General features: G+C 48.0%; 1 protein-coding gene and 1 long non-coding RNA gene across 4 annotated transcripts in view; one reads left to right on the forward strand and one right to left on the reverse strand.

The window, feature by feature from the left end:
- The window catches only part of COL6A3 (collagen type VI alpha 3 chain), a 93,549-nt gene that overhangs the window by 12,578 nt on the left and 55,996 nt on the right, over window positions 1–24,975 (reverse strand). For 2 of the 3 annotated variants that reach the window (XR_014264827.1, XR_014264828.1), the window contains 25 exons: window positions 24,808–24,879; window positions 23,624–23,650; window positions 23,489–23,533; window positions 23,316–23,369; window positions 22,799–22,861; window positions 22,119–22,184; window positions 21,632–21,685; window positions 19,387–19,422; window positions 18,727–18,789; window positions 18,168–18,230; window positions 16,783–16,845; window positions 15,834–15,896; window positions 14,333–14,383; window positions 14,106–14,141; window positions 13,563–13,625; window positions 12,471–12,533; window positions 11,180–11,212; window positions 11,058–11,098; window positions 10,356–10,849; window positions 8,714–8,810; window positions 7,398–8,096; window positions 6,100–6,202; window positions 2,997–3,586; window positions 1,375–1,638; window positions 243–341 (listed from right to left, as the gene is read on the reverse strand). Coding sequence is in view for 1 of the 3 variants with exons in the window: in XM_082465550.1 (XP_082321676.1) it covers window positions 243–341; window positions 1,375–1,638; window positions 2,997–3,586; window positions 6,100–6,202; window positions 7,398–8,096; window positions 8,714–8,810; window positions 10,356–10,849; window positions 10,947–10,958; window positions 11,062–11,098; window positions 11,180–11,212; window positions 12,471–12,533; window positions 13,563–13,625; window positions 14,106–14,141; window positions 14,333–14,383; window positions 15,834–15,896; window positions 16,783–16,845; window positions 18,168–18,230; window positions 18,727–18,789; window positions 19,387–19,422; window positions 21,632–21,685; window positions 22,119–22,184; window positions 22,799–22,861; window positions 23,316–23,369; window positions 23,489–23,533; window positions 23,624–23,650; window positions 24,808–24,879 (3,310 nt within the window). In the remaining 2 variants the exon portion in view is untranslated. Of the gene's footprint in view, window positions 1–242; window positions 342–1,374; window positions 1,639–2,996; window positions 3,587–6,099; window positions 6,203–7,397; window positions 8,097–8,713; window positions 8,811–10,355; window positions 10,850–10,946; window positions 10,959–11,057; window positions 11,099–11,179; window positions 11,213–12,470; window positions 12,534–13,562; window positions 13,626–14,105; window positions 14,142–14,332; window positions 14,384–15,833; window positions 15,897–16,782; window positions 16,846–18,167; window positions 18,231–18,726; window positions 18,790–19,386; window positions 19,423–21,631; window positions 21,686–22,118; window positions 22,185–22,798; window positions 22,862–23,315; window positions 23,370–23,488; window positions 23,534–23,623; window positions 23,651–24,807; window positions 24,880–24,975 lie in introns of all 3 variants that reach the window. The other variant, XM_082465550.1, reaches the window with a different exon arrangement.
- The window catches only part of LOC309662650, an 82,110-nt gene that overhangs the window by 7,680 nt on the left and 49,455 nt on the right, over window positions 1–24,975 (forward strand). The window lies entirely within an intron of this gene.

Below are 24,975 nucleotides of genomic sequence, written 5' to 3' on the forward strand. Positions count from 1 at the left end.
TAAGGGACACATGAGTTCCTGGCTACGGCCCCCAAAGCAGCCCTCATTCAACTTTTTCTAAGATCCTGGGGACAGGAAACTTGGAATGTGCAGAATAAGCCCAGGAGGGGCCACACAGAGCCACTTTGAAACTTTCTGCATACAAGTCACTCCTGGTCTGAGAATTAGAACCCCAGCAGATTAAACTGTTCGGAAGAATGCTTTCTTAGTGCTGCAGTGGACCTGATAGTTTCACAGCTCACCTGTTTTACTCCCAGCCAGCCGTTCTGCGCTCACCACTAGATTGATGGTTGAACTAGAAGCTGACCTCGCCGTTTGTGGAAGTGGAGGCTGAATTTTCTCTGTAAAAGAAAAAGATACACCACTAATAGGTAACTCAGAAAATGAAAGGCTTAGGAACCCTATGGGACTGAGGCAGGCTTGCCGTTCTGGGTCATGTCTTATGTAAGGAGGGGCCACTGAAACGTAGAGACCCAAGAGGTCTCTACACACACTGCTTATGTCTGTTGTCTGCACGTTTGATTCATCTCAACAAGCACACAGAGGAAATTTCTGAACCTGGAAGAGATCCCCTCATTTTTCCACGTAACATCTTCTGCTTCCTTCCAAGGAAGTAGAGCCCTGGGGTTGAAGGGTCTTTGGACTCAAATCTTCATGGGTTGTATGGTAACTGATGGGAATTGCCTTTCCTCAATCATAGTTCCTGGATGTGAATAACTCTGGCCCAAGAGAAAAGAATAGGAGCCTCCCCTCCATGTCCCAGGAACAGCAGGGGTCGAGAAGAGTCAGGGGTGGGGGTGAGGGTCCAGGAGAACTTGGGGAGGGGGCTGGGAAATCATGCAGGCCAGGCCTTGGGACAGCAAAGGAGCCACAGGGCCGACACAGCAGAGTGCAGAGCCTGAGCACGGTGAGACCAGGGGAGGGAAACGCTGGTGTCCTTTCTACAGCGCCTGTGGACATCCCGTGGCCCCTGGGATGAGACTCCCTAAGGAGCCATGATTCAGTGGTGTTTTCTGTTCACTGAGCATGGAAACATGCTTCCGACACGGGACATGGTGGGCAGCCGAGACCCCGCCAGCTTCCGTGGCCATATTTCTTCCTCCCTGGGAAGGGGCTGCACTCAGGCCACATGGGTCTGGTTTCCTGAATCAAGTAGCCCAGGACCCCCAAGGCAGGACAACAGTTCGCAAGGAACCCATTTTCCATTGTGTTAAGTTATCAAGTTGGGTGCAACCAAAACACACAGGATTTCGTTTTAACCTCGTTGCTGTTTCAGAAAAAGGTCAGTGAATAAGCATGGTTCCCTTCATGGCCCCGTTGGATATCCCACGCAGAGATAGGTACCAACTTTTCTTAAACCAAAAGTGCACTTACTTGTGCTGAAACTGCCTTGGTAGATGGCTCTGACCTGAGACCTTAGGTAACAGATCACCGTGACATGGTACGTCTGCCCAGGAAGCAGGCCCCCGATGACGTGCTCCGTGACCGTGAGGTTCTGCTTCAGAACCAGGGACTGATCGTGGGCCGAGGTGATGGTGAGGTTGTATAAATAAGGGCTGGGGGGCTCGGGCCTCTCCCAGTAGAGTTTGGCGCTGTTCCCTGTGATTTCAGATGCGTGGACCTCTCGGGCTGCCTTAACTGCAAGATAGAGTGCTGAGAGCATGAGACAAAAAATAAAACCCTAAATGACTGTAACACACAGGCCAGAGATGAACTCTAAAAGAGATGTACCAGTAGACGGTCGATCTGAAATTTAGGTGAGGCAGACAACTAGTTTCTCTTTCAAGCTCCTGAGAAATATTGATCTTGTAACCTACCAGCATATGTGAAACGTGAAATTCACAGTAATCAAAAATCTCATTGTTCATCGGCCAGGTACACAACTACCTTTTTTTTCTGTTGAAAATCTCTCTTATTAAGGAAATACTTTGAAAACGTGTGGTCCAGCGTGCTTAATTTGAAGCGTTCAAGACAGAATGAGGCCCCTAATTTAAAATATATTAAATATACATCATGGAACTTTAGGGTATGACATGAAATTCTTTCAAGGAATCCCTGCTTCTCTCTCTTCATAAAATGAAGACAATCTCTATTTTTTCAGGAGCACATACATCCTGCCTTCACTTTTCTATACAGTTTGTGACTCTATAGGAACTTCTAGCATCTTCTTTGCAGGAAAAATAAAATAACACAGTCTGAGTCCCATTAAGCCCACCAACCCCCCACCCGTATCTAATCCAGCCTGGAATGCATTCTTCCCAGGGGCAGTACCAGCACGTAGTTCAGTCTGTGGGGACAGAACAATCGTCTGGGCTCTAACTTTTCAATTTGCTAAACGAAACGCTCCAGGGTTGCCACAGCACGAGGCTTGGGCCTCTCCTCTATGGGTACATGCTTCACAGCGGGGACAAGACTTGCAATTACAAAGCTCCATCCAGATCTTCGGGAGTCATATTCTAAGGGAGGCAGGTCTGGCTCCAGAACTAAAGCACAGAAATATAAGCTTCACCATTTAAGAGCTGACAACAGGCTTTTTCTCTCTCTCTCTCACTCCCTCGATGGGGTCTAAAACCCTACGTCTACTTAGAACTCATCCCTTTAACTGAAGGCAACTGCATTTCCAGGAGAGCTGGGTGGTGGCCGCCCATGGACATCCCTGAGAGAATGTGCCGCTCCCATGCTCGCCCCAATGGGGGTTCGGGGCTGGAGCGGGGAGTGGGAAAACGGGCAGCAGAGGCGGCGGAGGGGTGGGTATTTCACCTGCTCTTTGCTTGGAACTCACCAGCCTCACGGGGGGGAAGAGAAAGATTGCTTTCTAATATAGAAAAAAAGGGATGTTTTGGTAAGTCCATGCTCAAACCAGCACCTTTCAAAATACATCGTCTAGATGTCAGATTGCAGATCAAGGACCGTGTCTGGATTGCTTTGTAAACAGGCTTCAAGGGACAGGACCTGGACACAGTAAATGAGACATCCCAGGTAGATGGCTTTCTTACCCATGGGCTTAGCAGTGGCTGGCCTGGTGGCGGCCAGTTTGGCTGCCTGGGGCCTGGGGGCCTCGGGCTTTGCGGCCATGGGTTTGGCAGCAGCAGGGGGTCTGGCAGGGGCCGGCTTTGCTGCTGCGGGCCTCGCAGCCACTGCGGGTCTAACTGTGGCCGTCTTCGAAACCTCAGGCTTGGTGGCGTCAGGCTTGGTGGCCATGGGCTTCACAACTTCAGGTTTGGTGGCCTCGGGCTTGGTGGGCACGAGCTTGGTGGTCACAGGCTTGACAACCTCGGGCTTGGTGGCCACAGGCTTGGCCAAGGGCTTGGCGGCCTTGGGCTTGGTGGCCTCAGGCTTGGTGGCCATGGACTTGGCAGCCTCAGGCTTGGTGGCCATGGACTTGGCAGCCTCAGGCTTGGTGGCCATGGGTCTCCCAGCCACGGGTGTCTCGGCCACAGGTCTCATGGCAGCTGGCTTTGAGGCCGGCAGGTTTACCACTGTTATTGGTTTGGTGGTGTTGGTCACTGGCTTTGCTGTGGTCACTGGCTTTGCTGTGGTCACTGGTTTAGATGTAGGACTTGAAGTAACATTATTCGGAACATTTCTGTTAAAACATATTAAATATTATTTCAACTCATACGTATTTTCTCCTGCTATCTAAAATAGACAAAGACATAACTCCATGCTCTATGCAAAATTTGCTATCTCACCAAAATGCACGCAGTAGCTTTTATATATTACATATAGCATTGCATATACTAAATTCCTTCCTTTTAGGATCTGTGCCACAGAAAAGACATTGAGCAGCATATAAAAAACAGAATTATTAAAAAGGAAGCCTCTATTGTACTGTAAATACACCTGAAATCTTATTTTCAATTTATAAAAGCTGGAAGAGGGTAAAGAAACAGAAATAAATATTGTCATAATAATAATACTTATTGTTAATAATAAATAGTAAAAATAAAATATTTACATAATGCTCTAATTATAAAAATTGACCAACTGAAACACATACACCAAAAACTAAGATCAGTTAATAGCTACGCTCGTTATAAGAAAGTAGCCACTCAACAAGATGCTGTGTTAAATGAAGCTATCTACGAAATAGACAGACACAGAGAACAGACTTGTGGTTGCCCCCGGGGTGGGGGCGGGGGGCGGTTGGGGGAGGGATGGAGTGGGAGGTTGGGGGTTATCAGATGTAAGCTGTCATATACAGGATGGATACATAACAAGGTCCTACTGTATAGCACAGAGAACCATATTCAATAACCTGTGATAAACCATAATGGAAAAGAATATTAAAAAAAGAATGTATATATGTATAACTGAATCACTTTACTGTACAGCAGAAATTAACACAACATTGTAAATTAACTATACTTCCATTAAAAAGTTTAAATAAAAAAATAAGCAAGATGTTGTGTTGAGCTGGAAGATGATCAAGTCGGCATATGCTTTCATTCCTAGGGCATACTGTGTATTTTTGTTTGTATTAATTTTTGTGTATGTGGTTGTTTTTCTCACAATTTCTTGATTTATTATGAATCTCTAAAGAGAACAGCAACATAACCATCAGACATGGTAGCACAGACCCAATTTTGTTCATTACTTGCCCTGAGATGAACATTCATTATTTTATAGAAATGTCATGCTATATGGCATAGGCAGTATATTTTCAAGTTGCTATCATAAAACTTCAGATACTAGGTTGCTTTGTTCATTCTGTTTTCCTAAAGATAAAGTTGAGCCAACTTGACGGAATGTTAGAGGGAAATTATACAGATAATACAAGGCTAGAAAAACAGAACCTGTGAACCTAGATCAAGCAGAATGAGCATGATAGCACTGGAGAAGGGTCACCGCTGCCTCGGGAATGATTTTCAACTTACTAGGCTGAAATGTTAAGCGTTTCCTCTGAGGACAAAGGCAAAAGCTGAAGGAGTTAAGGGGTATAGGGAGAAGTATGGGCAGTTGGAAGAGGTCACCCTGGGGCTCAGCCAAGAGTAAGGCAGGTAGTCACTTTACAAGGATAATTCGAATCTGCATCTCGTCTGGATGCAACAGACAAAACCTCCCCTTCTCCCAAAGCATGATCCTCTGTGGCCTTCTCTTGAGGGGCACAAATTGCTGGTACAGTGCCTGACCTCAGTTCCTGCCACCATGTCCCCCTTGCCCAGCCCTCTGTCACACAGCCACAGTGCCCTCCTCTCTACTCCTGCAGTTGGCACCAACGATGGCGCTGGACATAAGGCCATGGAGCATGTGCCGAGCAGCCAGCATTACCATGGGCACTGCAGCCCCACCCACCTCCCAACCATCTCATCGGTCTTCCTAGGAGACCTTGCGTGTCACCTCCCTTTGCTGACACCACCACCTGTGTCATTAGAGCATTAATCATTTTGAGAGACGGGGAGTCCATTTTTTGCTTAATGTATCCAATCTTTCTGTATGAAATCATTGCACACCAGTTATAGTAGACTGTTGGGACATATGGCCCCAGTGGCCCATTTTCTCTGTACCCATGCCCTTTGCAATGTGATGTGGCAGGTCCCCCCCAACAAGCCCAGCTCCTCACTCTTGAATCTAGAGAGGCCAGCTTTGGACACGCTTTGGCCAGTAGGATAGGGCACAGGTAACAGTGTGCCAGCTCTAGCCTAGACCTCAGGAGGCCTTGCTCACCTCCACCTTCTCTCACGGAACCCTCCCAGTCTCCTTGTGCACAAACCCAGGCTTGCCACATGGAGCCCAGATGAGCCACCCACATGAGACCACCCTAGACCACCAGTCCACAGCTGACCAGCAGCTGACCACAAACATGAAAATGAGCTCCGTAGAGGCCAGAAGAACTGCCCAGCTGAGCCCAAGCAAAACCCACCAGCCCACAGAATCTCAAACTACATAAACAGTTGTTACTGTAAGCCACTAAGTTTCAGGTAATTTGTTACACAGCAAAAGCTAACGGGTACAACAGACTCTTCCCCTGAAAGACATTTGGGAAGTCACGTTTTCTGGATTTCAACATCCTCACCCCATAAAGTTAGGTGTTGGCTGAAGGACCTCTGCATTCCCTCTAGCGCTCTAATTTCTGAGGCAGTTATTATAATCACTTACATTTGTTTGTAACCAAACTGCACAAGATTCTTTGCTGGTTGGTCCCCTTGGAACCAATCACACTGTTTCCTGATATCCGGGGACAGGTAAAAAGCATTTTTACCTAGAGAAAAAGAGAGAAAGAAATATTTAAGGGCATGTGAACCACATGCAAATTAAAATCAATCTGCTAAGGAGTTAAATGGATCACGTATAGGTAGTCCGTGAATATTTGTTGAATTAATTCATTCTTCCAGACAATCTAAGTCCAGTGATTTGAAACATGAAGCATAATGGTACTTGATCCATAAAACATCTTAAGCCTGTATCTCCTATTTGGCAATATTTGGGTGATTAGGTTAAAGGTAACATTTACTCAATGTGAGGGAAGACAGGAATAGAAGAAAAATCAAGTGCAGAATTTACCAAGTTCCAAGCTCTTGAACATCACATTATAATAGAATTACTTTGAGCATTTTCTCAATGCTGTTTAACAAAACTTCTGTTTTAATTTTCTGAAGACGGTAGTAGTGGCTCCTGGGTGAACTTGCTGGCCTACCCTTGCTTCACATTTTTCCCTAAAACTTTAGGGGGACAGGTCATACTTTATAAATCTCCCTCATTTGTTAGATGCTTTCCTGCGCCTGACTCCATCAAGGCAGTGATGGATGATACGCCTCCTCCAGGATGTGCATTCTACTGGGACCACATACCCATAAATGAATGACCAACGGGCCAGGTAATAGATGCGGTAAGTACAACATCCAGATTAACAATGCCCAAGCCTTGGGAGTGGGGACCATCGCAGTGAGCAGGGTGTCTGGAGATAATTTTTGAAGACGAATGCAGGTTTGTTGCTGAAGCAAGGGTGGAGATCATTTAGCGGAGGGAGAGCCATATCGGGTAAAGGCTCAGAGGTATCCAAGTGTAGAGTTGGGGGCTAAGCCCAGATCAATGCTGCTCCTTCTATAGAAGCTTCCCTGATCCCCATCAGGGCACACTCAATGTGACATAACAGCGTATTATGTCATGCTTAATAAATGTGCACTTGACCCTTTAACCAACCTAGACTATAAACTCCCAGGGACACAGTCCATGGCTGGGAGGGGTCTAGTCAAGTCTGGTTGAATAAACGAGTGAACAAGGGCAGGATTCCCATCTGTGTCAACTGCCAACCCCAGCTCCTAACAGTGTGTCTGGGATGTGGTAGGTGCCAGTATATACTTGTTGAATGAATGGACGGGTCAACACGGGCACACTAGCTATCATTCCCATGCCCACGGCCCCATCCCTGGGAGCCAAGCGTGCACAGGACTTACTGCTGATGAAGGATGGCAACAGCCTCCCAAAGCGCATCAGAGGCTCTTCGTTGAGCTCAGTAGACTTGTCCATGAGTTTGAAGAAGACGTCGTTTGGTTCACTGGCAAAGCTGTACAGCTCCCTGACGTTCACCTTCCTACCAATGCCCAGGATCACGAAGAAGTAACCCTTGCATTTGGCCTGCAGGATGGCTCTCTGGGCCTCCTCCAGCTGCTGGTTCTGCACCTCTCCCGTCAGCATCAGGACCACGAGCTTCAGGTCCCGTGGGTTGGGTGCACTTTCAAAGATGTTCTCGATGGTATAGTCGATGGCACTGCCCAAAGCCCTGGTCCCCTGGAGCTGTGTCATCCTGCTGCCGAGGAAGGCCAGGAGCTTCTCCTTGGAGCCGTAGTCAGTCAGGGAGAATTCCACCTTCACGGGCGGCACGCTGGCGTTGCCCACGTACTCATAGGGTGCGTGCTGCATGACCGCCACTCTGGCGAAGTGCTGGGAGGCCTTGGGGTCCGGGCTCACGTCCAGCTGTTGGACCAGGTACTCTATGTACTTCCTCATCTCGTTGAACTGGAACAGAGTGGTGGACTCGGAGCTATCTAAGATGAAAGCCATGTCGATATCCACGTCACTGCCCGCTGCTCTCCGGTCCCTGAAGGAAGGCCTCCAGCTGCCGAATCCACAGGATGGGTCGATGTTGCAGATGTCTAGAAAGAAGCATGGCAGCACGTTTACTCTGTGACTCTCCTGGCGAGATACTGCACATCAGTCTGCAGGGAGTCTGGGGTCATTAGAATTGTCACATAATGTAGAAACCTATGTATACCTTGCTGACAATATCGTGGCCAGATTTCAGTTTTCATCACCTAGCACTTACTAGAGGAAACAAATCAAGCTGAAATCCTTGTTAATAGACTATGGCATTGGCATAATGAAAGAAAAGAAAAGAAAAGAAAACTACCTTACTTCTTTGCCACTCCTTGAAGAAATGTGTTCCAGAAACACATTACCAGAAAATAAAACAAAACCAGGTAATAAAATTCTGGACTCCAAGGTCAAAATATAAGCAGAGCCCACTTCCTCCTTTGTTACCTACAGAACTAATCATTCTCTTACCAAAGAGAGGCTCTGTTTGGGGGCAGTCAGCTTTAAGCATGGAAACTACTTATGCAGCATACACACTGGTAAATACAAGGCTATGTGAATCTTCATTTAACTCAAGTTCTCTGTACAGATGATGATTATTCACTCAAATGTCCCTCTGTGGATAGTATGTTTCGCAATTGCAGCCGGACAGATTTTTTCTCTTAGAGAAGCACCTTACCCAAGCAAACGTGACAAGTCAGGACGTTCTTCAAGAAGTCCGTGAGGTCTCCGCTAGCTGGTAGGACAAGGGCATGACCCACCGCTGTGTTATTGATCTGGTTTAAACAAAAGGAAATCCTTAGTAGGAGTACACAGGATAAGTTCCCATTTGAAAATGTAGCCGAAGAATACATTAGAGTCACATCAATTAAATAAACCCCCCAATAGATCAATATCTTCTCTTTCTTGGGAAGTGGGGTTAGGAAGGAAGGCACTGATTATGACAGGAAAACATAGGTTTTCTTCCAATGAGATGAACCGGAGCTCAGATCCCACTCCTGCACTTTCTGCTGGACCTGAAGCACAATTATTTAACTTCTCTGGAATTCAGTTTCCTTAGCTGCAAAGTGGAGATTATGGTAAATTCCCATGAAGTTATTTGGAAGATTAAATTGGATAATGTATGTAAAGTACCTGGTATAGCCTCTACCAGACAGCAGGGACCTAAATGTCATTGTTATCTAGCAATAATAATAGCAACTAACAAATATTCACTCCGTCCCTCTCCCATGGGCCCAGGTCTAGAAAGGGATTTAACAACAAAGCAAGTTATGAAATCACTTCCAGAAGACTCAGAATGTCCTGCCCATCACAGCCCCTGGCACATCATCATTAAATTGAATAAATGAATGAATATTTGACTTTTTGAACTTGCTGAAACTATGCTTTTTAGGAAACGTGCGTGGTTCTGGATCACTCAGCCCTCACAAGGGGAGATGTATACATGATCCCCTAATAGGAACGTAAGGCTGGTAGCCCAAGCTGGAGTTGAAAGCCCAATACTGTGTTCTCAAATTGGCCTGGAGTTTGGCAGAATAAACCCTAAGAGATGGTGCCAGTGACCCAATTGTCTCTTGCTGACGTGGCAGTGATAAAACCATAGAATATCCAGATTGGAAAGGAAGACGTTAGGGACCATCTCATCCACCAGCCTCTGTTACAGGTGAGAAATCTGAGACACAGAGAGGGTAAGTGACAGAGCCATGTTACTTTCGGTGACTTAAAGCTAGAAGGTGATCGTACTAACACTAGAGGCAAGGCCTCCTCACTCCTGGTCCCGCTGTGGCCCTTCCTGCCCATCATCCACCCATCCTGGACTGCAAAACCAGAATCAGCATTGAGTAAATATTAATTGACTAATTAACCTTTTTATATATATATACATTATTAGTATGACAATTATACAAGTCATTCAAGCAAAGAATAAGGAAACACTTAGCTGCTTCATAGGCTAAAGCTAATGCTTCCTTGTCCTATGCTTAAACGACTTGTTTAATTGTTAGATGCCAGCCTGGCTGAGAAATGTTTGAACAGGGATGCAGCTTGGGTGTTGGGCTCGCTGATGGCTGGAGAACCTCGCTAGGAGACTGTAGGCCTCCAGGATCAGCCTGGGAGAGTCTCCTCCAAGAAGCGAAGAGGGACCTGGTGGGAATAAGTCATGGGCATTTGGATGTCCATCTAGTGCCAGAGCCATCAGGCTGTTCTGGAAGTCTCACAAGTGAGACCAGCCTCATCTAGAAGCTATGGGGTGCAAACCCATCAGGGAGGGTACAGTTGCACCCGAGCACCTTCTCAGAGTCAGAGATGCCCAGAGCACAGACCTGCAGGGCGTTGACCAGCTGCCGGTCCTCCTGGCTCGTGAGGAACAACGGTGTGATCCCAGCATCCGAGAGCTTGAGCACGGCCTCCCTGAGCTGCGGGGACTCCCTCGTGGGTTTATTGCTGAAGAAAACAGCTACCTTCCTCATCAGGAATCCATTCCGCACCCGCTTAAACGTGTTTCTGGCCACGAAGGACATGGCAGTTTCCAGGCTCTGTTGCTTGGACGTCAGAGCCACCTGGAGGTTCTTGATCTTGTCCTGGAGAACGGACTTCTTCTTGGAGTCAGCAAAGCGGATCTCCGTGGTGACCTCATTGTTGTAGGTGACCACGGCCACGCGGGCCCCCCGCGGGCAGTTGCTCTCGGCGATGGTCAGGTCGTGCACAACCTTCAGGACCACATCCCTCATCCGGCTGAAGGTGTCCTGGGTGACCCCCTCGGAGGTGTCCAAGGCGAAAGCCAGCTCCGTCGGGAAGACGGGGCATTCCAGGGGCCCTGTGGGAAGGGGGAGGGTTTTCACAGACAAACTACTTCCTGGAAAAGGGGTCTTCTGCTTTCCTCGGAAGGAAGTCCAATTACTGAAATGACTTACCGTAGCAGCAAGCTAGAAGAGAACAGAGAGGAGAGTGAAAGCCTGGTCCACCGGGTGCAAATTTCACACATAAGGATAAAAATGAGGCACAGACGGCAGAAAATCGTGTACTTACGACATTTATCTTTGATGCTCTGGACCAGGGCACATTGCTGGAAAAGGAAAGAAGATGTAAGAGAAGAGACAGAGAAAGCTCACAGGGCAAGGGCTCGCGAGGCACACATGCAACTTACGTCCATCGAGTCACCTCTGCTGCCTTTGTAACCCTGCAAAACAAAGACGGGGGCTAAGACCTCGCAGACGTGAGGGCTGTGGAGCTTCCCGCCAAGGAACAGCCTGGGGCCCACAGACGCATGACAGAGGGAACAAGGTGGGCCCTGGCTGACCTTGATCATTTACAGGCTCTCCTTATAAATTTGATTTAACTGCTCGAAGAGCAAAGGAGAGACTTTGAGGACAGAAGTGTTTCCCCTGTAAGATAAATAGCTCCATGCCCTGGAATCCAGGATCCTCATTGCAAATCAACGTAAATCACACATTTGAACTTGAGTCTAAATGCTGCTTCTCCCGAGAGAAGAGCTGCCTTTCCCTTGCTGGCTTCCTACATCCTGTCGCAGGAGGGACACCCAGAAGTCACTTAGCTACCCTGAGGCTCCAGGTCTAAGCATCCCGGGATTCCACCCCAGGGATACGTTCATGGCTGCCCTTGGCATCTCATCCCAGTGTGTGGCCACCGAGGGTCAAGCTGTCACCTCGTGGGCTAGCCAACGTCTTTCCATCCAGCTGCTTCTGTTCGTCCGTCCCCCGCTGCAACTGGACTAACCATCTCCTGTTAAAAGCTCCTCTCCAGATTAAACACCTGACTCTACCATCTTCTCCTGGGTTCAACCAATCCAACCATCTAACCTTTCTTTCTAAGGATGGTTTTTCCAATTCCTGAGTTATCTTTTCCATTCTTCTGTGAACCTCATCTATTTCAATGTCAGGAGACAGTACAGGAAGAAATTCAAGCAAGGAAACAAAGACATTCATGATGAAGGATATGGAAGGGCTGGAGAAAGGTGCCCTCCTGGCTCTAGGTCACTAGTGGGGTTTCAACCACTAATCAATAGCTCCCTTGGGGATTTTATAGACCAAAGAGAATCTTCCCCAAACCAAGGTCTATACTATACTCCTTCCACAAGATGCAATCAAGAGGTATTCAAATGTGTTCTCTTTAGTTTGTCCTCAACACAAACCTCAAACAAACCTACACCAGGAAATTGTAAAGGCAAATCACGATACACCCTAGATTATAGAGTTCCACTTGCTTTAAAATTTTCTTGGTACTCTAAAACTCAAAAGCTCTTTTCTCCACTGTGGTATCAGAAGGGAAGTGGTTAAAAAACAAACAAACAAACCACAACAACAAAAATTCAGACAGGTCTTTTGTGAGGAAAAGAGATAGTGGAAAGTTTTCAAGGAGGACCATGTGTAAGGCATCCAGTCCTCGGGCAGCTTGATTGGAAATGGGTAGGTACTTACAGATGGTCCTGGGTAACCAGGGTCTCCCTTCTGGCCAGCTATCCCTGGAGGTCCTGAATTTCCCTAGAAGCAGAACAAACATTGCTCAATTGTGGCAGAAGATGGAGCATTCTCAGCTTCTGCAGCTGGAAGGGGTGGTGGAGGTGATCTCGTCTAATGTCCCCCATCACCACAAGGAATCTCTCACTTTAAGAGACCTTAAGTGTCTCCAAAATTCAGGTATAGGGACAAGTGGCCCTAACAAAACTGATGTGCATCTCCCACAACTCTGTTCTCTGGCAGGTCAAGGTGAGAGAGATGCTTGCCTGAGAACCTTTAATAAGACCACTATGGATGCATAAGAAAGCAGTAACTGACAATTAATTAGCTCACTTTTCGATGCAGATAACCAATCCAATGTTTTAAAACTCTACCGTGAGTAATAAATGATCTAGTTTGAATGTCCTCACTGAGAGAATTAACAGGATAATTACAATGAATTTCACTATATTTTAAGCTAAAAATAACTGTTAGAAGCCTTTACCCAATTCTAGGGCACAAGTTGCTAATTCAAGACTCAGGGTAATCTTAAAAAGATAAGTAAACATCCACTACGGAGGATAATCCAGAATGAAAAGTAGCTTAAGAAAGAGGAGTCTTTTCATGGTGGGGAGGCGAGAGAATACATGGTCTCAGCCTGGCTCGCCCCTGAACTTGGAACCCTGGTAAGCACTTCGTGCAGCTCATGAAATCCTGTCTCCGCACCATCTGGTGGGCATGGCCAAATATGTCTGCGCAGACTTCTGATGTCATTCATTGTGAGACTTGAGTCCCCCGGCACCAGGAGAGGAGTGGACCATAGGCTAGTGACCTTTGAGACGTATTAGACGAGGGGGCCCTCCAGACCTCCCTATAAAGGGAGCGTGACCAAAGGAAGACAGCACAGACACAACTGCAGGGTGTCTTGAGTACATCCGTCTAAGGCTTAGGATTCCTGTACTCCCACCCCGTATGATCTCTGGCCAGGTTGCAAGTGAAGAAGGGTAACTTTCAAAGAAGCAGTGGAGTCTTCAGTGTTCAGACCCGCTACCAGGAAGGTGCAGGCAAACTTACCCTTCGGCCTCTGATGCCTTTGGGTCCCAGTGCTCCGTCTGTCCCCGGCTCACCAGGATTGCCCTGGGAAGAGAGCCAGGAAGCAGCACATTAAGCTCGGAGAGGCAGGTCTAGCTGAGGGTCCCTGGGGGCCTCTGGACCACACTTCCCAGAGCAGCCAAATGGCTAATTTTGACGGATTTTCCACCAAGTTACCGGCACGGCTGTGGCATTTGCAGACTCAGTCTAAGCTTACTGAACTTGGACTTAGAACTTACACTGATGATAACATCATACAGATTATACTGGCATCTTAAGGTTTATAAAGTATTTTATTGCAGTGCCACTTCATTTAATTCTCACGAGCACCATGACAAAGGCATATTGTCATCTCCATGTGACTGATGAGGGAGTGTCTTGGAGAGGGTGGGCCTTTCCCAAGGTCACTTGATTAGTAAGTGTCTGACTGAAGACTAGACCCAAGATATGGCGACCTTCAGTCCATGGTCACATCAGACTCACCCTAAAACAATGCTGCTGTTTACCCCCTAGGGGAATATTTACCTTTGGTCCTGGGTATCCGGGGAATCCTCTTTCTCCCTATAAAAAATAAATGACTCAATGTTTGGTCCCAACTTAAAGTCATCTAACATAAATTATTTTCGAGCAGAAAAAATATATCCGTAGTGTCACCAAGAGAAAAAATTCACTACATTACAATTCAATTTTGAGAGATAATTCTTTAAAAATACAGCATGTCAGAAGTTCAAGAATCCTTGGCAGACACATACTTTTTTGCCTCTGCGTCCTTCACTGCCAACTCCATCTCGTCCGTCATCTCCCTAAGAGTGGAAAGACAGCGTTACTGCAGGTGCCCCTGTCAGGCACACCATGACCTTCTTTTTCTAAAGCCCTGAGCAGTGGGTCTTTGCATCCCTGGAATGTTCCCAGATCAAGGTACAGCTCAAGGAAGAGTCCCTAGTCCTATCCCACCTTACAGTGCAAACAAGACCGTGTCTGTACTAAAGAACTACTACGAGCTATTGGTAGAGATGCTGTTTGGATGTAGAATCAAAGACGCATGGAACCAGGGAATCGTAGAGTTGATAGGACTCTTGAAGGCCACCGTGGTCTATGCATATATGAGTCTTTGATTCTACTTCAAAGCAAGAATGCAGGACTCAGTCTTACACCCTCCTGAGTCTTCTGTGCTCAGCCCTTACTCCCCTCTCCCCGGTGCCCCTTCCCTTCCTTCCAGGTCATGCCTCTAGACTGCCTTCCTTCCCCAAACCCACTTCCCTGTACTTGGAGATCTGTCCCTACCACTCTCTCCTGGGGGCTTTCCGAACTGGACACTGTTGATTATTTCAAAAGAATCAAAAGAATTTTCATGAAATATACATTAATATCTCTAAAACATGCACAGAACATGCTCCTTAGTTAATTTACAGTTTTAAACAGCTAAAGAGCTGTGGCCCCAAATTTATTGAAACAGAATCAGGAAGAGATTTCATTCAATGGTTTGAGTAGATTTTAAAGTCTGATTTTTTTTCCCCTCTGCTTCTGAGACAGTAATAGCAATGGATTTTTAAATTTCAGTTAGCTGTAGAGAAATTACAAACACAAGAAAAGTATTTTCAAGCTTTGGGATTGTGAATCAGATCCACCTGGTCCACATATGTAGTTTTTAGGTGTAATGACTCATTTTACAGAAAAATTCCCAATGTACTGGAGATTTCCTTTTCCTGGATAGAAACGTATGTTACAACATTATTGCAAGAGAGCAGTTAGGGTATTTTTAAATAACTTTTTTTAAATGAATTCTCAAAGTTAGAATTTCCGTTGCTGGGATGTCTCATTCAAAACAAACCGTTTCAATCAGAATTGAGATCTTATCAAAGCCCATTCCATTTTAAACCAAGGACATTTATTTCTTTGCAGAAAAACTCCATCTAGTTGAGCTCCAAAAGCATTTGCAAGACCTGAAATGAAGGTGGTTCAAGGGTCAGTAAACCCCCACATTCACTTCTCAGAAAGAAATCAAGAAAAAATGTCTCTATTCACTCCCCCTCCAGTGAAATAAAAATTATTTTGAAACTTATAAGCAGCAGGTTTCACTATGTTCAATCACATCCCCAGTAATATAAGAAGCAGCTATCAAGCTGTCTCTTTGTGGAACCAACCCAAGTTGCAATGACAAAGGCCAGCCCAGCACAGGCCACATCTCCCTGCTTCCTGAGCACCTCAGCGGAGTCAGCGGCAGCCTGGGCCCCGTGCACGTGTTGATCTTACCGTCTCCCCACGAGGGCCCCGGTTCCCGATGCTTCCCTTGGGTCCTGGATCTCCGGGCTCGCCCTAGACATAAGAAACAGGGCTGAGACACCTGTGGGTCTGGGACGATTTAAAATGCGATTCCAAGCCCTGCCCTTGTTCTGGGTGACATCATCGGTAGGGTTGCCACAAGCTGCTAACTTCACCTTTTAGATGTTGATGTTAATGATTTTTTAAATTGCAACGTCCACGTGCGGACTCCTGGAAGAGAATCCAGGAAGGCTTGTGTTTGTTCTTTTCATCATCATGGCACGGGGACGTGCCGACGGGGAGGAGAGAGAGACGGGAAAGAGGAAGGCGTGGAGTCAGCAGTGAAAGCCAGTGGCCCCACGAGGGGCAGAGAGGCAAGGCTGGAGTCACATGAACACACGGCTTTCCCCGAGAAAATGCTGCCTCTCAGACCGGTTATGACGAATAGTCGCTGTTCTCAAGGCTCATAGAAAGGCAGCCTGCACAGAGCAAGCTGCTGTTATCCAAAGCAGCCGGGCTCTGGGACCCTTGGATTAGCTGCACGTGGCCAGCGGGGCTGCTGTGCACAGTCAATATCCGGAGAATATTCAGCGCAATACGGAAGTGGTCCTAGTGCCGCTCGTGTGTTCCAAGGGCCCTGAGGATGCTGAACTGTCCTCACAAGCCTGGGAGCGAAAAGATACGGCAGTTCAGCAGCAGCTGGCAGTGCTGGTTATGAGAACGCAGCCAACCCACTGCACACAGCCCATGGGTGCCCTCAAGGCGGGGAGAGTGATCCCACTGGCCCAGCCACTGTCAACGGGGGAGGCCTGGTGGAAAAGACCAGAGGGGAGGAGAAGGGATGTGCAAACCAAGCAGCTGGACAGACTGACAAACGAGGGAGCGGTGACATGGTGTCTGGCCAGGCCCCGGCCTGGGGAAACACGAGCTCCAGACAAACCTTTCTTCCCAGGGGCCCGGTTCTGCCACGTTCTCCAGGAGCACCTGCGGTCCCCCCGCTTCCCTGGAGCACGAGGAGAGGAGAGAGTCAGTGAAACATTCGCCCTCCAACCCAAGGCATCCGAAGCCCGCCTCCCACAAGCCCCACCCCACCCCCTGCTGCCCCTGTGTGGAGGTCAGATCCTGCAGCTCTCTGCCACTCTCAGCCCTGGAGACCCCAGTGCAAACGTACATGGAGATGGCTTGTGCTAACCTAAAATATGAGTGTGACCAGTTTTCACAGGTGTGCACACATCTCAGTAATTAACGTTCACCTCCTAAGTTACCGACTAGGGGACAAACACCTGGATGTATATGGCTTTACCTCCTCTCCCATTCCACACCTCCACAACGAGCACCTGACTTTACAGGTGTGGAAACCTATACACACTTTCTCATCGAGTGAGTGAATAAGTCAACAAAGGAACATAGCTCTTAAAATGCAGTGCAGCCTACAGAGCCCAGAAATGACCCTGACAGATGCGGCAAATCCAGATGGTGGCAGCTGTTTGTACTGTTAACTATTTGAAGAGCTTCAACTCACCCCTGCACCATCTTAAATTCTTGACTAATCAGAGCTTAAATAAATATTTAAAACAAAATAGGTATTTATCAGATTTCAAACTTGGGAAGGACTTTCCAAGCAAATAGGGGCTCTCACAAAGTTCCTACTTCCCCTATAAAACATTTTTGTGCATTTATGTAGCCTCAGGCCAGTTCATTGCCAGTTTATTAGTCATTACTAATTTCTGTAACAAGTTATAAGATCGCTCCCTGTCCCTGGCAGACCCAAGGGACACCAGAGTATGGGCACCCGGTCCTAGCTCAGCTACACCATGTTTCTGCTCATCATCGATAACAGCCAAGATAGATGTTGATGTTTGCAGTGACAGCGAGTTTAAGGAACATCTTCCATGTCGAACTTGAGGATGGGGAACTCCTTACACAAATACCAAACCACAGGGGCAATTTCCAGGGGCCAAATATGAAATAATACAGAGTAATCTGAGAATATTGGTCGATTCATCTGATTTCCTGCAGACCCACCCTAAGATTTCTGCAATGAGGCCCCTCCTTCCTTTGCTCACCTCCCAGGTGGCCTATGTTTGGAAGGGGCAGCATTGGGACTTAGCCCCTGGAGCATCAAGAAAAACGCCCTCTAACTTCCTCAGGGTGAACGAGCCAGTTGCTCTGAGGACTGAGGTTGGCCCCAGGTCTGTGCTGCCAAAGAGTCGGGCTGAGGGGTCCGTCTCCTGTCACCCTTCACGAAACATGGAACTCTCAGCCTGCTAGGGCAACATGCTATCCATTTAGCTAAAGAGAGGGGTGGGATCAAGACAGACTTACCCGAGGTCCAGGAATGCCTTGTTCACCGATCAGGCCTGGAGGACCGGTGAGACCAGGAGGACCCTGAAAAAGTCAAATGCCAACGTAAGTGCTGTGTGGAGGTGACACACCATGACCGCCATAATATCCACACAACGGAATATTATTCCACCATGGAAAGGAACAAAACACTGACACCGGCTACAGCATAGATAAACCTCAGAAACATGGTGCTAAGTGAAAAAGCCAGACACAAAACCTATTAAATGATTCCATTCATATGAAAGGTCCAGAATATGCAAATCCACAAAGACAGAAAGGAAATTAGTTGGTTGTCAGGAGCTGGGGGGAGGGGGCATGACTGCTTAATGGGTACAGGGTCTCCTTTGGGGGACGATGAAAATGTTTTGAAACTAGATAGAGATGATAGTCGTGCAACATTGGGGATGTACTAAACGCCACCTTAAAAGATTAATTTTGTGTTCAATTTTGTAAAAGCAATGGTCACCTCAATTTTTAAAAAATGGTAGGGCATCTGGGAACATGTCACAAGGCACGCAACCACACTGGGGATACTGACCTGTGCACCTCTGGTCCCCTGCTCTCCCACAGAGCCCTGCTGGCCGGGACCGCCCTTGTTGCCCTTTGAAACAAGAGAAGATGTAGGGAAGGGTCAGCCCTCTGTTCTACAGTCACATCTGCACAAGGGTGCAGGGAGACAGCCACAGCTGTACCAGGGGTCAGAAGTGAGAGCACCATAACTCCAGGGAGAGACATTCAATACTTGGAGCCACTTTTCACTCTTAGGATCGATTCTCACTCTTCCCTCACCTTTTCCTCACGATGACTTCATGACATGAAGCTATCTTGGACCCAAACCTGTCTTGCACAGGTGAGAGGACAGAGCCACCAAGACACGTGATTTGCTGATGACCAGGTAAGTGGGCATGTCACGGGCAAGAGGTCCCCAGGACGCTGCCTCCCCAGTCATCTCCCTTCCCTTCTCCCCTCCCCACTGTCACTTTCATTTTGATAATCGTTTCCACCGCCATCATCGTTTTTGCAAGTCTTATAGAAGAGGCTAAATTTAAGGAGATGGTAGAAAAGATGGGAGCTACAAGTTTTGATGGCGAAGGAGAGAGTAATTTTTAATTTGTGGGTGGGGTGGGGACCATCTCCCGAGAGCACACAGTGACTGACATTGTGATGACAGCAAAGAGATGGTGACTTTGAGGCTTACCTTAGCTCCTGCCGGTCCCCTTCGGCCAAAACCCCCCTGAGGAAGAAATCACACAAACGGTGAAAGGGAGGCGGGGAGGCTGGGGGAGGCCAGGCTCCCTGGGACTTAACACCCACCTTCACGACACCCACTGGGCCCCAGACACTGTGCCTACCCAGCCCAGAGGAAACTCTCATGAAGGGACACCTTTTCTCCTGCCCTCCCCTCGCCAAAATTTTTCTTCCATGTTGCCCTTGTCAGTCATCCACATGGAAGTTTTGAGGATGACTTCAGACCTGCCAACCAAAATAAGGACCCCTCGGGCTGCACGGCCCCAGACAGTTCCAAGTAAGGAATGTGAAACAGGAATGTCGATCTGTCTATTTTTCTTCCATTTTCCTAACTGGAGGGAGAGGTAAGACGTGAATTATAATGGAAGGGAGTCCCAGACTCTCCACACTGTCCCGGCCAAATATAACACACACTTGATTAAGTAAAGTATTCAGCGTGGGCGTACGTGAACCTAAAAGCCCGGCTGTACTTGGTTTGGGCTCATGACTTGGCAACGTCTTCCCCGATGCTCCAGAAGTGAACCTCAGTTCAAATAAACGTGGGCTCGCTCTTAAGTAATCCATTAGTTCCCACCTCAAGATGGTTTCCTCTTCAGTGGAAAGGTTTAGGGTGGGAAACCATCCTGGATATATCTTTGCAAGGTTAGGGGTTGAATTCTGGAGCCTGTGACACACCAGCCTGTTACAGGCTTGGCCTATCTTCTGCATCCACCCAAGAACCACCTTCTCTGCTCCCAGTGAACAAGCCCCATGATCTTCTGGGGCCACCATTCTGCCCTGATTCACTATAATGGCAGCTTCTTTAATGGAAGACCTTGGCCTCCTTCCAGGGATGACATATGGACAAGTGGGGGAGGGGCGTGGCCAGGCCAGTCTCCACAGAGTAGCAATCTGCCGGCCCCTTCCAAAGGGGACCTCACAGAGTATGACCAGAGGCCACCTGTGCTCAGGCCACATGAGGAGTGAGGTAGCCCAGGGGAAGGATGCCTTTCATCTGGGCGTGAGCCTGGCTTAGTGATGCCCTAAGGGAAGACAGCCCTAACTTGACCCCACTGATTTCAAACCCAAATTGATACCCTGTGCATAGAATTAACACGAACTGTATGCTTGACTGTATTTCAAGTCTCTTCATGGAAACAAGCTTTGGCTCTACTCACGAACTAAGTTGTTCAGCACATTATAACAATGGAGTGTTTTCCTCATGTTTTTTTTCATTGTAGAAATCAACAGCATTATTCAAAAATAATACTCAAAAGCTTTTAAGATAGCATTTTCAAAATTTAAGTTTTCTTCTGAATTTTAAAAGCAAGGTTATGGCCATAGTGTATCATTTGCCGAGGGGCGAGAGTGTTTCTTTTAAAAGCCCTTGTCAGCACACACCCTCTGATCGTCAACTACGGATCCCTAACCATGTGACTGCCACGGGGGAAAGGGCTGAGGGGGCCCCGATCTGGCCCCCATCCCCAGCCAGATGCTGAGCAGAGACACCTGTCTCAGGCACCCACCAGAGCCCTGAACTAGCTCTGAACTAGCCCTGAGAATTTACAGACGTCCAGACACATCTTCTCCCAGCTAGGAGGTCTGAACTCTGTGTAACCCTGGGCCCTGGAAGCATTCAAACAGCTTCCCAAAGATCATTCATGTCCCTTTGGCTTCAGCAATTCTTCAACAAGACTCAAAGATGAGGCACGCACTGAGCGGTCTACAGCAGGCATTTCTGAAACGTCTTGAAAAAGCAATTGCGAGATGCAATTCACTAGAAAATTGACTCTGGTGTCACTGCTGGAGTTGCAGCAGTACCAGAAAAACAACTATCACACAAAACAAATATACACCTCATCAGCCTCCCCGCCCTTTATCCCCTCACTCCCTCTGTATTTGTGTTTCTGTTTAGATTTTTTTAAACATTCAGTGGGATAAAGCCAGGCCAAATATTTGAAAGCAGCAAAGATATTACTTTTAAAGGTGTCTATTCAGTATGTTCTGGAAGGGGAGGGAAGCAGGCTGGGGGAGCCCAGAGTGAATGATAAGAATGAAAGGTCTGCAGAAGCAGCAACACGTGGGGGACAAGGGTTTCCGAAATCACCTTAAATTCCCTAAATAAAAAGTTGCTGAGCAGCTCTGCCCCAAACAGTGTCTAGCAGAGTTAAGTAAATATCACCACAGAGCCCCCGCAAACCCCAAGAGGTACTCACGCTTTTCCCAGGTTCTCCAGGCCCTCCAGACACCCCATCTGCCCCAGGGAGACCCTGTCATGGGAAAGAAAATTAACATTAAGATTTTCGTCTGCAAAGAAGAACTTGTAACTCAAATATCGCACAAGACGCTGGGGAAAAGGAATGGATACACACAGGGCCAGTCGCACACTCTGGGGGTGCCTTAGACCCAGGTGCACTCTGCCCCCCACAAGGCTTAGGCTTGATGAGCACTTTCTGGAAATATCTATGGGCACAACTCTGCCGAGAGGAAGCCCCTCTTGGGAGGGACCGTTTCTGTCCCTCTCGGAGACCCCTTTGCGAGCGTGCACGCTGGCTTCCCGTGGCTTGCTGCTCCCAACCTCAGCCTTGTACATCCACAGCCTTAAAGACCACGTCGCGGCCTCCGGGGCTGGCAGTGAACCAGCTTGAGTTTAGTTTCTCGGGCTCTCGGCACAGGGCAGTCTAGGTACACAGAGTGCTGTACCATGGGGCCGATGTCTCCGGTTTCTCCTTTGGGTCCTCTCTGCTGGCTGTCCTGTCCTGAGTTACCCTGAAAAGACAACAGGCCCGGGAATAAGCCACGTGTGCAGGGAAAGCCGCTGCTGCTGGATCAGTGACCAGGAAAATATTCGTGATGGTTTGAATGCCAGTCGCTTTGGCCACATCCGATCCAGATAACGCCCATCCCACCCTGACAGAGCCTGCCGTGGGGTCAGCAATCACTCTGAGCCCCAGACAGGGGGGAGCTGGCTCTTGCTCCCCCAGGAGGATGGTGGCCAGGCTGACTCTCGCCTTGTCCTGGTCTGGACCAGAAGAGGCTGTCCCAGCGATGGTCACTTGTTGACAGGTTTTATAGACCCATAGAGCAAGAAAAGCTGCAAACTCTTCTCTTTTCCTAAAGCAAACTTAAAGCGTCCTGAGACCACATTTTAGGGAAACTTCTCGGGTCTTCACGTAAGAGGCTTTGCAAAGACTTATCTTTGCAGCGAGAGAGCAAAGACATCTCCAGCCACCCCAAAATTCTAAGAAAAGGGCAAACCACATACTTTGCCAACATGTTTTAAAGCAATTTCAAGAGTAAAATTCTTCCTTTCAACCCACTTCTCCCCACAAACCCCTTCCCCGGACTCAAGTCTCAAATCGGTGACAAGGATTTCCCCTTACCGGGTCACCTCTGATCCCAACATCTCCTCTTTCTCCTTTGCCTCCTTTGGGTCCTTTGTCACCCTAAATAAAAACCACAAGCAGAGACTGAGAATTAGATGAGTTTCACATATTTATCTCACCCTCAAAATTGTGTTCTTCCAATCACAAATCTTAAAAAGAACAGTGTTTCAGCATTTACCATTTATTCATTTGCCATGAAGGTAAAATTATTTCCAGATACTTCAGGCAACCCACAAGTATTTATTGGGGACCCACTCTGTGCCAGGCGCTGGGGATTTATTTCAACAAAACACACTCAGTCCTTGCCCAATGGGACATACTCTCCAAACAAGAAAATATAATGTAACTATGTCACAGCTGACAAGGGACATAGGAGATGCCAAGGATGCACCCCAGGAGGTCAGGGAAGGCTGCCTGGAGGAAGCGGTCTTAACATACACAAGTAAAAGAAATAATCCCTAAGTGAAATGTTCATAGTTTTTCCATGACAGTAACACTGCAGAAATATACTTACCCTTCTTCCTGGATTCCCTTTCTCTCCAGAAATACCAGGCAATCCTTTGTCTCCCTGCCAAAGACAATGATAAAATGTCATTCCTGGCACAACTTCTACCACAGACTGAGGTGTTAGTCACTGGAATCTTCAGGACCAAAAGCAATTTGCACTTAGAGTGTAAAATCACTTACATCTTCACCATCAAGACCATCCAGACCAATTTCTCCTAGTTCACCCTGTGAGGGGACAAGACACACAGGTGAGTGTAAAATATGGCAAAACATTGGGAAAGTTTTAAATATAAAAAGAAGAGCAAGCTTAAGTACCTTCTCTCCTGGGAATCCACGAGAGCCCTAAAAGGGAAGGGAAAGAGGAAACATTAGCTCCTTCCCGGAGGCTGAATAGAATAGGCTAGAATAGGCTAAGGGCTTCCCCCTCCCCGTCCCCAACTTAAAAATCAGTGTCTGGGGCTTCCCTCTGGCTCACTGGTTAAGAATCCACCTGCCAATGCAGGGGACACGGGTTCGATCCCTGGTCCAGGAAGATCCCATGTGCCGCAGAGCAACTAAGTCCGTGCACCACAACTACTGAGCCTGAGCTCTAGAGCCTGCGAGCCACAACTACTGAGCCCGTGTGCCGCAACTACTGAAGCATGAGCGCCTAGAGCCCGTGCTCTGCAACAAGAGAAGCCACCGCAGTGAGAAGCCCGCGCACCGCATCGAAGAGTAGCCCCACAAACCACAACAAGAGAAAAGCCCGCGCACAGCAGCAAAAACCCAACGCAGCCAAAAATAAAATCAATAAAATAAATTTATATTAAAAAAAAGTCAGTGTCTGAAAATTCACTCACTGTTAGAGATTCGTCTGTTTGGCTAGCTCTCTCTCTCTATCACGAGGGGATCATAAAACTAACTGGCCTGGACCTGAGCACTTGGGGAGTGTTGGCTCTCCGGGCAGGAGGGCAGGGCCCTGAAGGCCAGGGACAGGGGCTCCAAGGAGGCCCCTTTATAACATTGCAGTGGCCTGTCTCTCAAACTGCAGCAAATTGAGGAGAAAGTTCATCAGCCCTTGACTCCAAGTATTTCACACACAGAACCTTCCAGCACATGAGTTCTTTCCCTCTGTCTCCACCCCCCTCCACTTCCCTCACTCCTCCCAGGTCCAGGGGCTGAAGCTGCCGGGCACTGGCCTTCTCTCTGCCCTGGCCCACATTCTGTCTGTCCTCATCAGCGTGTCCTGACTGCTTCACATTGCCATACGAAACTGTTTCTCCAACCTCAGGCTCCCTTCTCGGCATGGTGTGCGCTCCTGAACCTGCCACACCCTGGGCTGCCTCTGTGCGAGGCCACTGGCTGCCAGCGCTGAGCAGAGAAGCCGGGGCAGGCATCTTGCTTCCCCAGGAGGTACTGGAGAAAGTGTCCCCCTTCTGCACGCGCCACCGACCGCCCTCTCCCCACTGGGGCCTGGTGCCATGGTCCCCTCCCCACACATGGGGGTCACCACACTGTACCTTTATGCCTCTCTGCCCGGGGCAGCCCTGGAAACCTTGCGTGCCGTTCACACCAGGCGGGCCGCGCTCACCCTGTCAGGAGAAATAGAGGCATTTTGCAAGTTGGAGCTTCTTGTCACGTGTCTCCACTGAGTAGGGAGCCCTGTGAAAGGCGTGCGTTAGGAAGAG

Source organism: Balaenoptera physalus (genome assembly GCF_965194825.1).
Source record: "Balaenoptera physalus genome assembly, chromosome: 6".
NCBI lineage: Eukaryota > Metazoa > Chordata > Mammalia > Artiodactyla > Balaenopteridae > Balaenoptera > Balaenoptera physalus.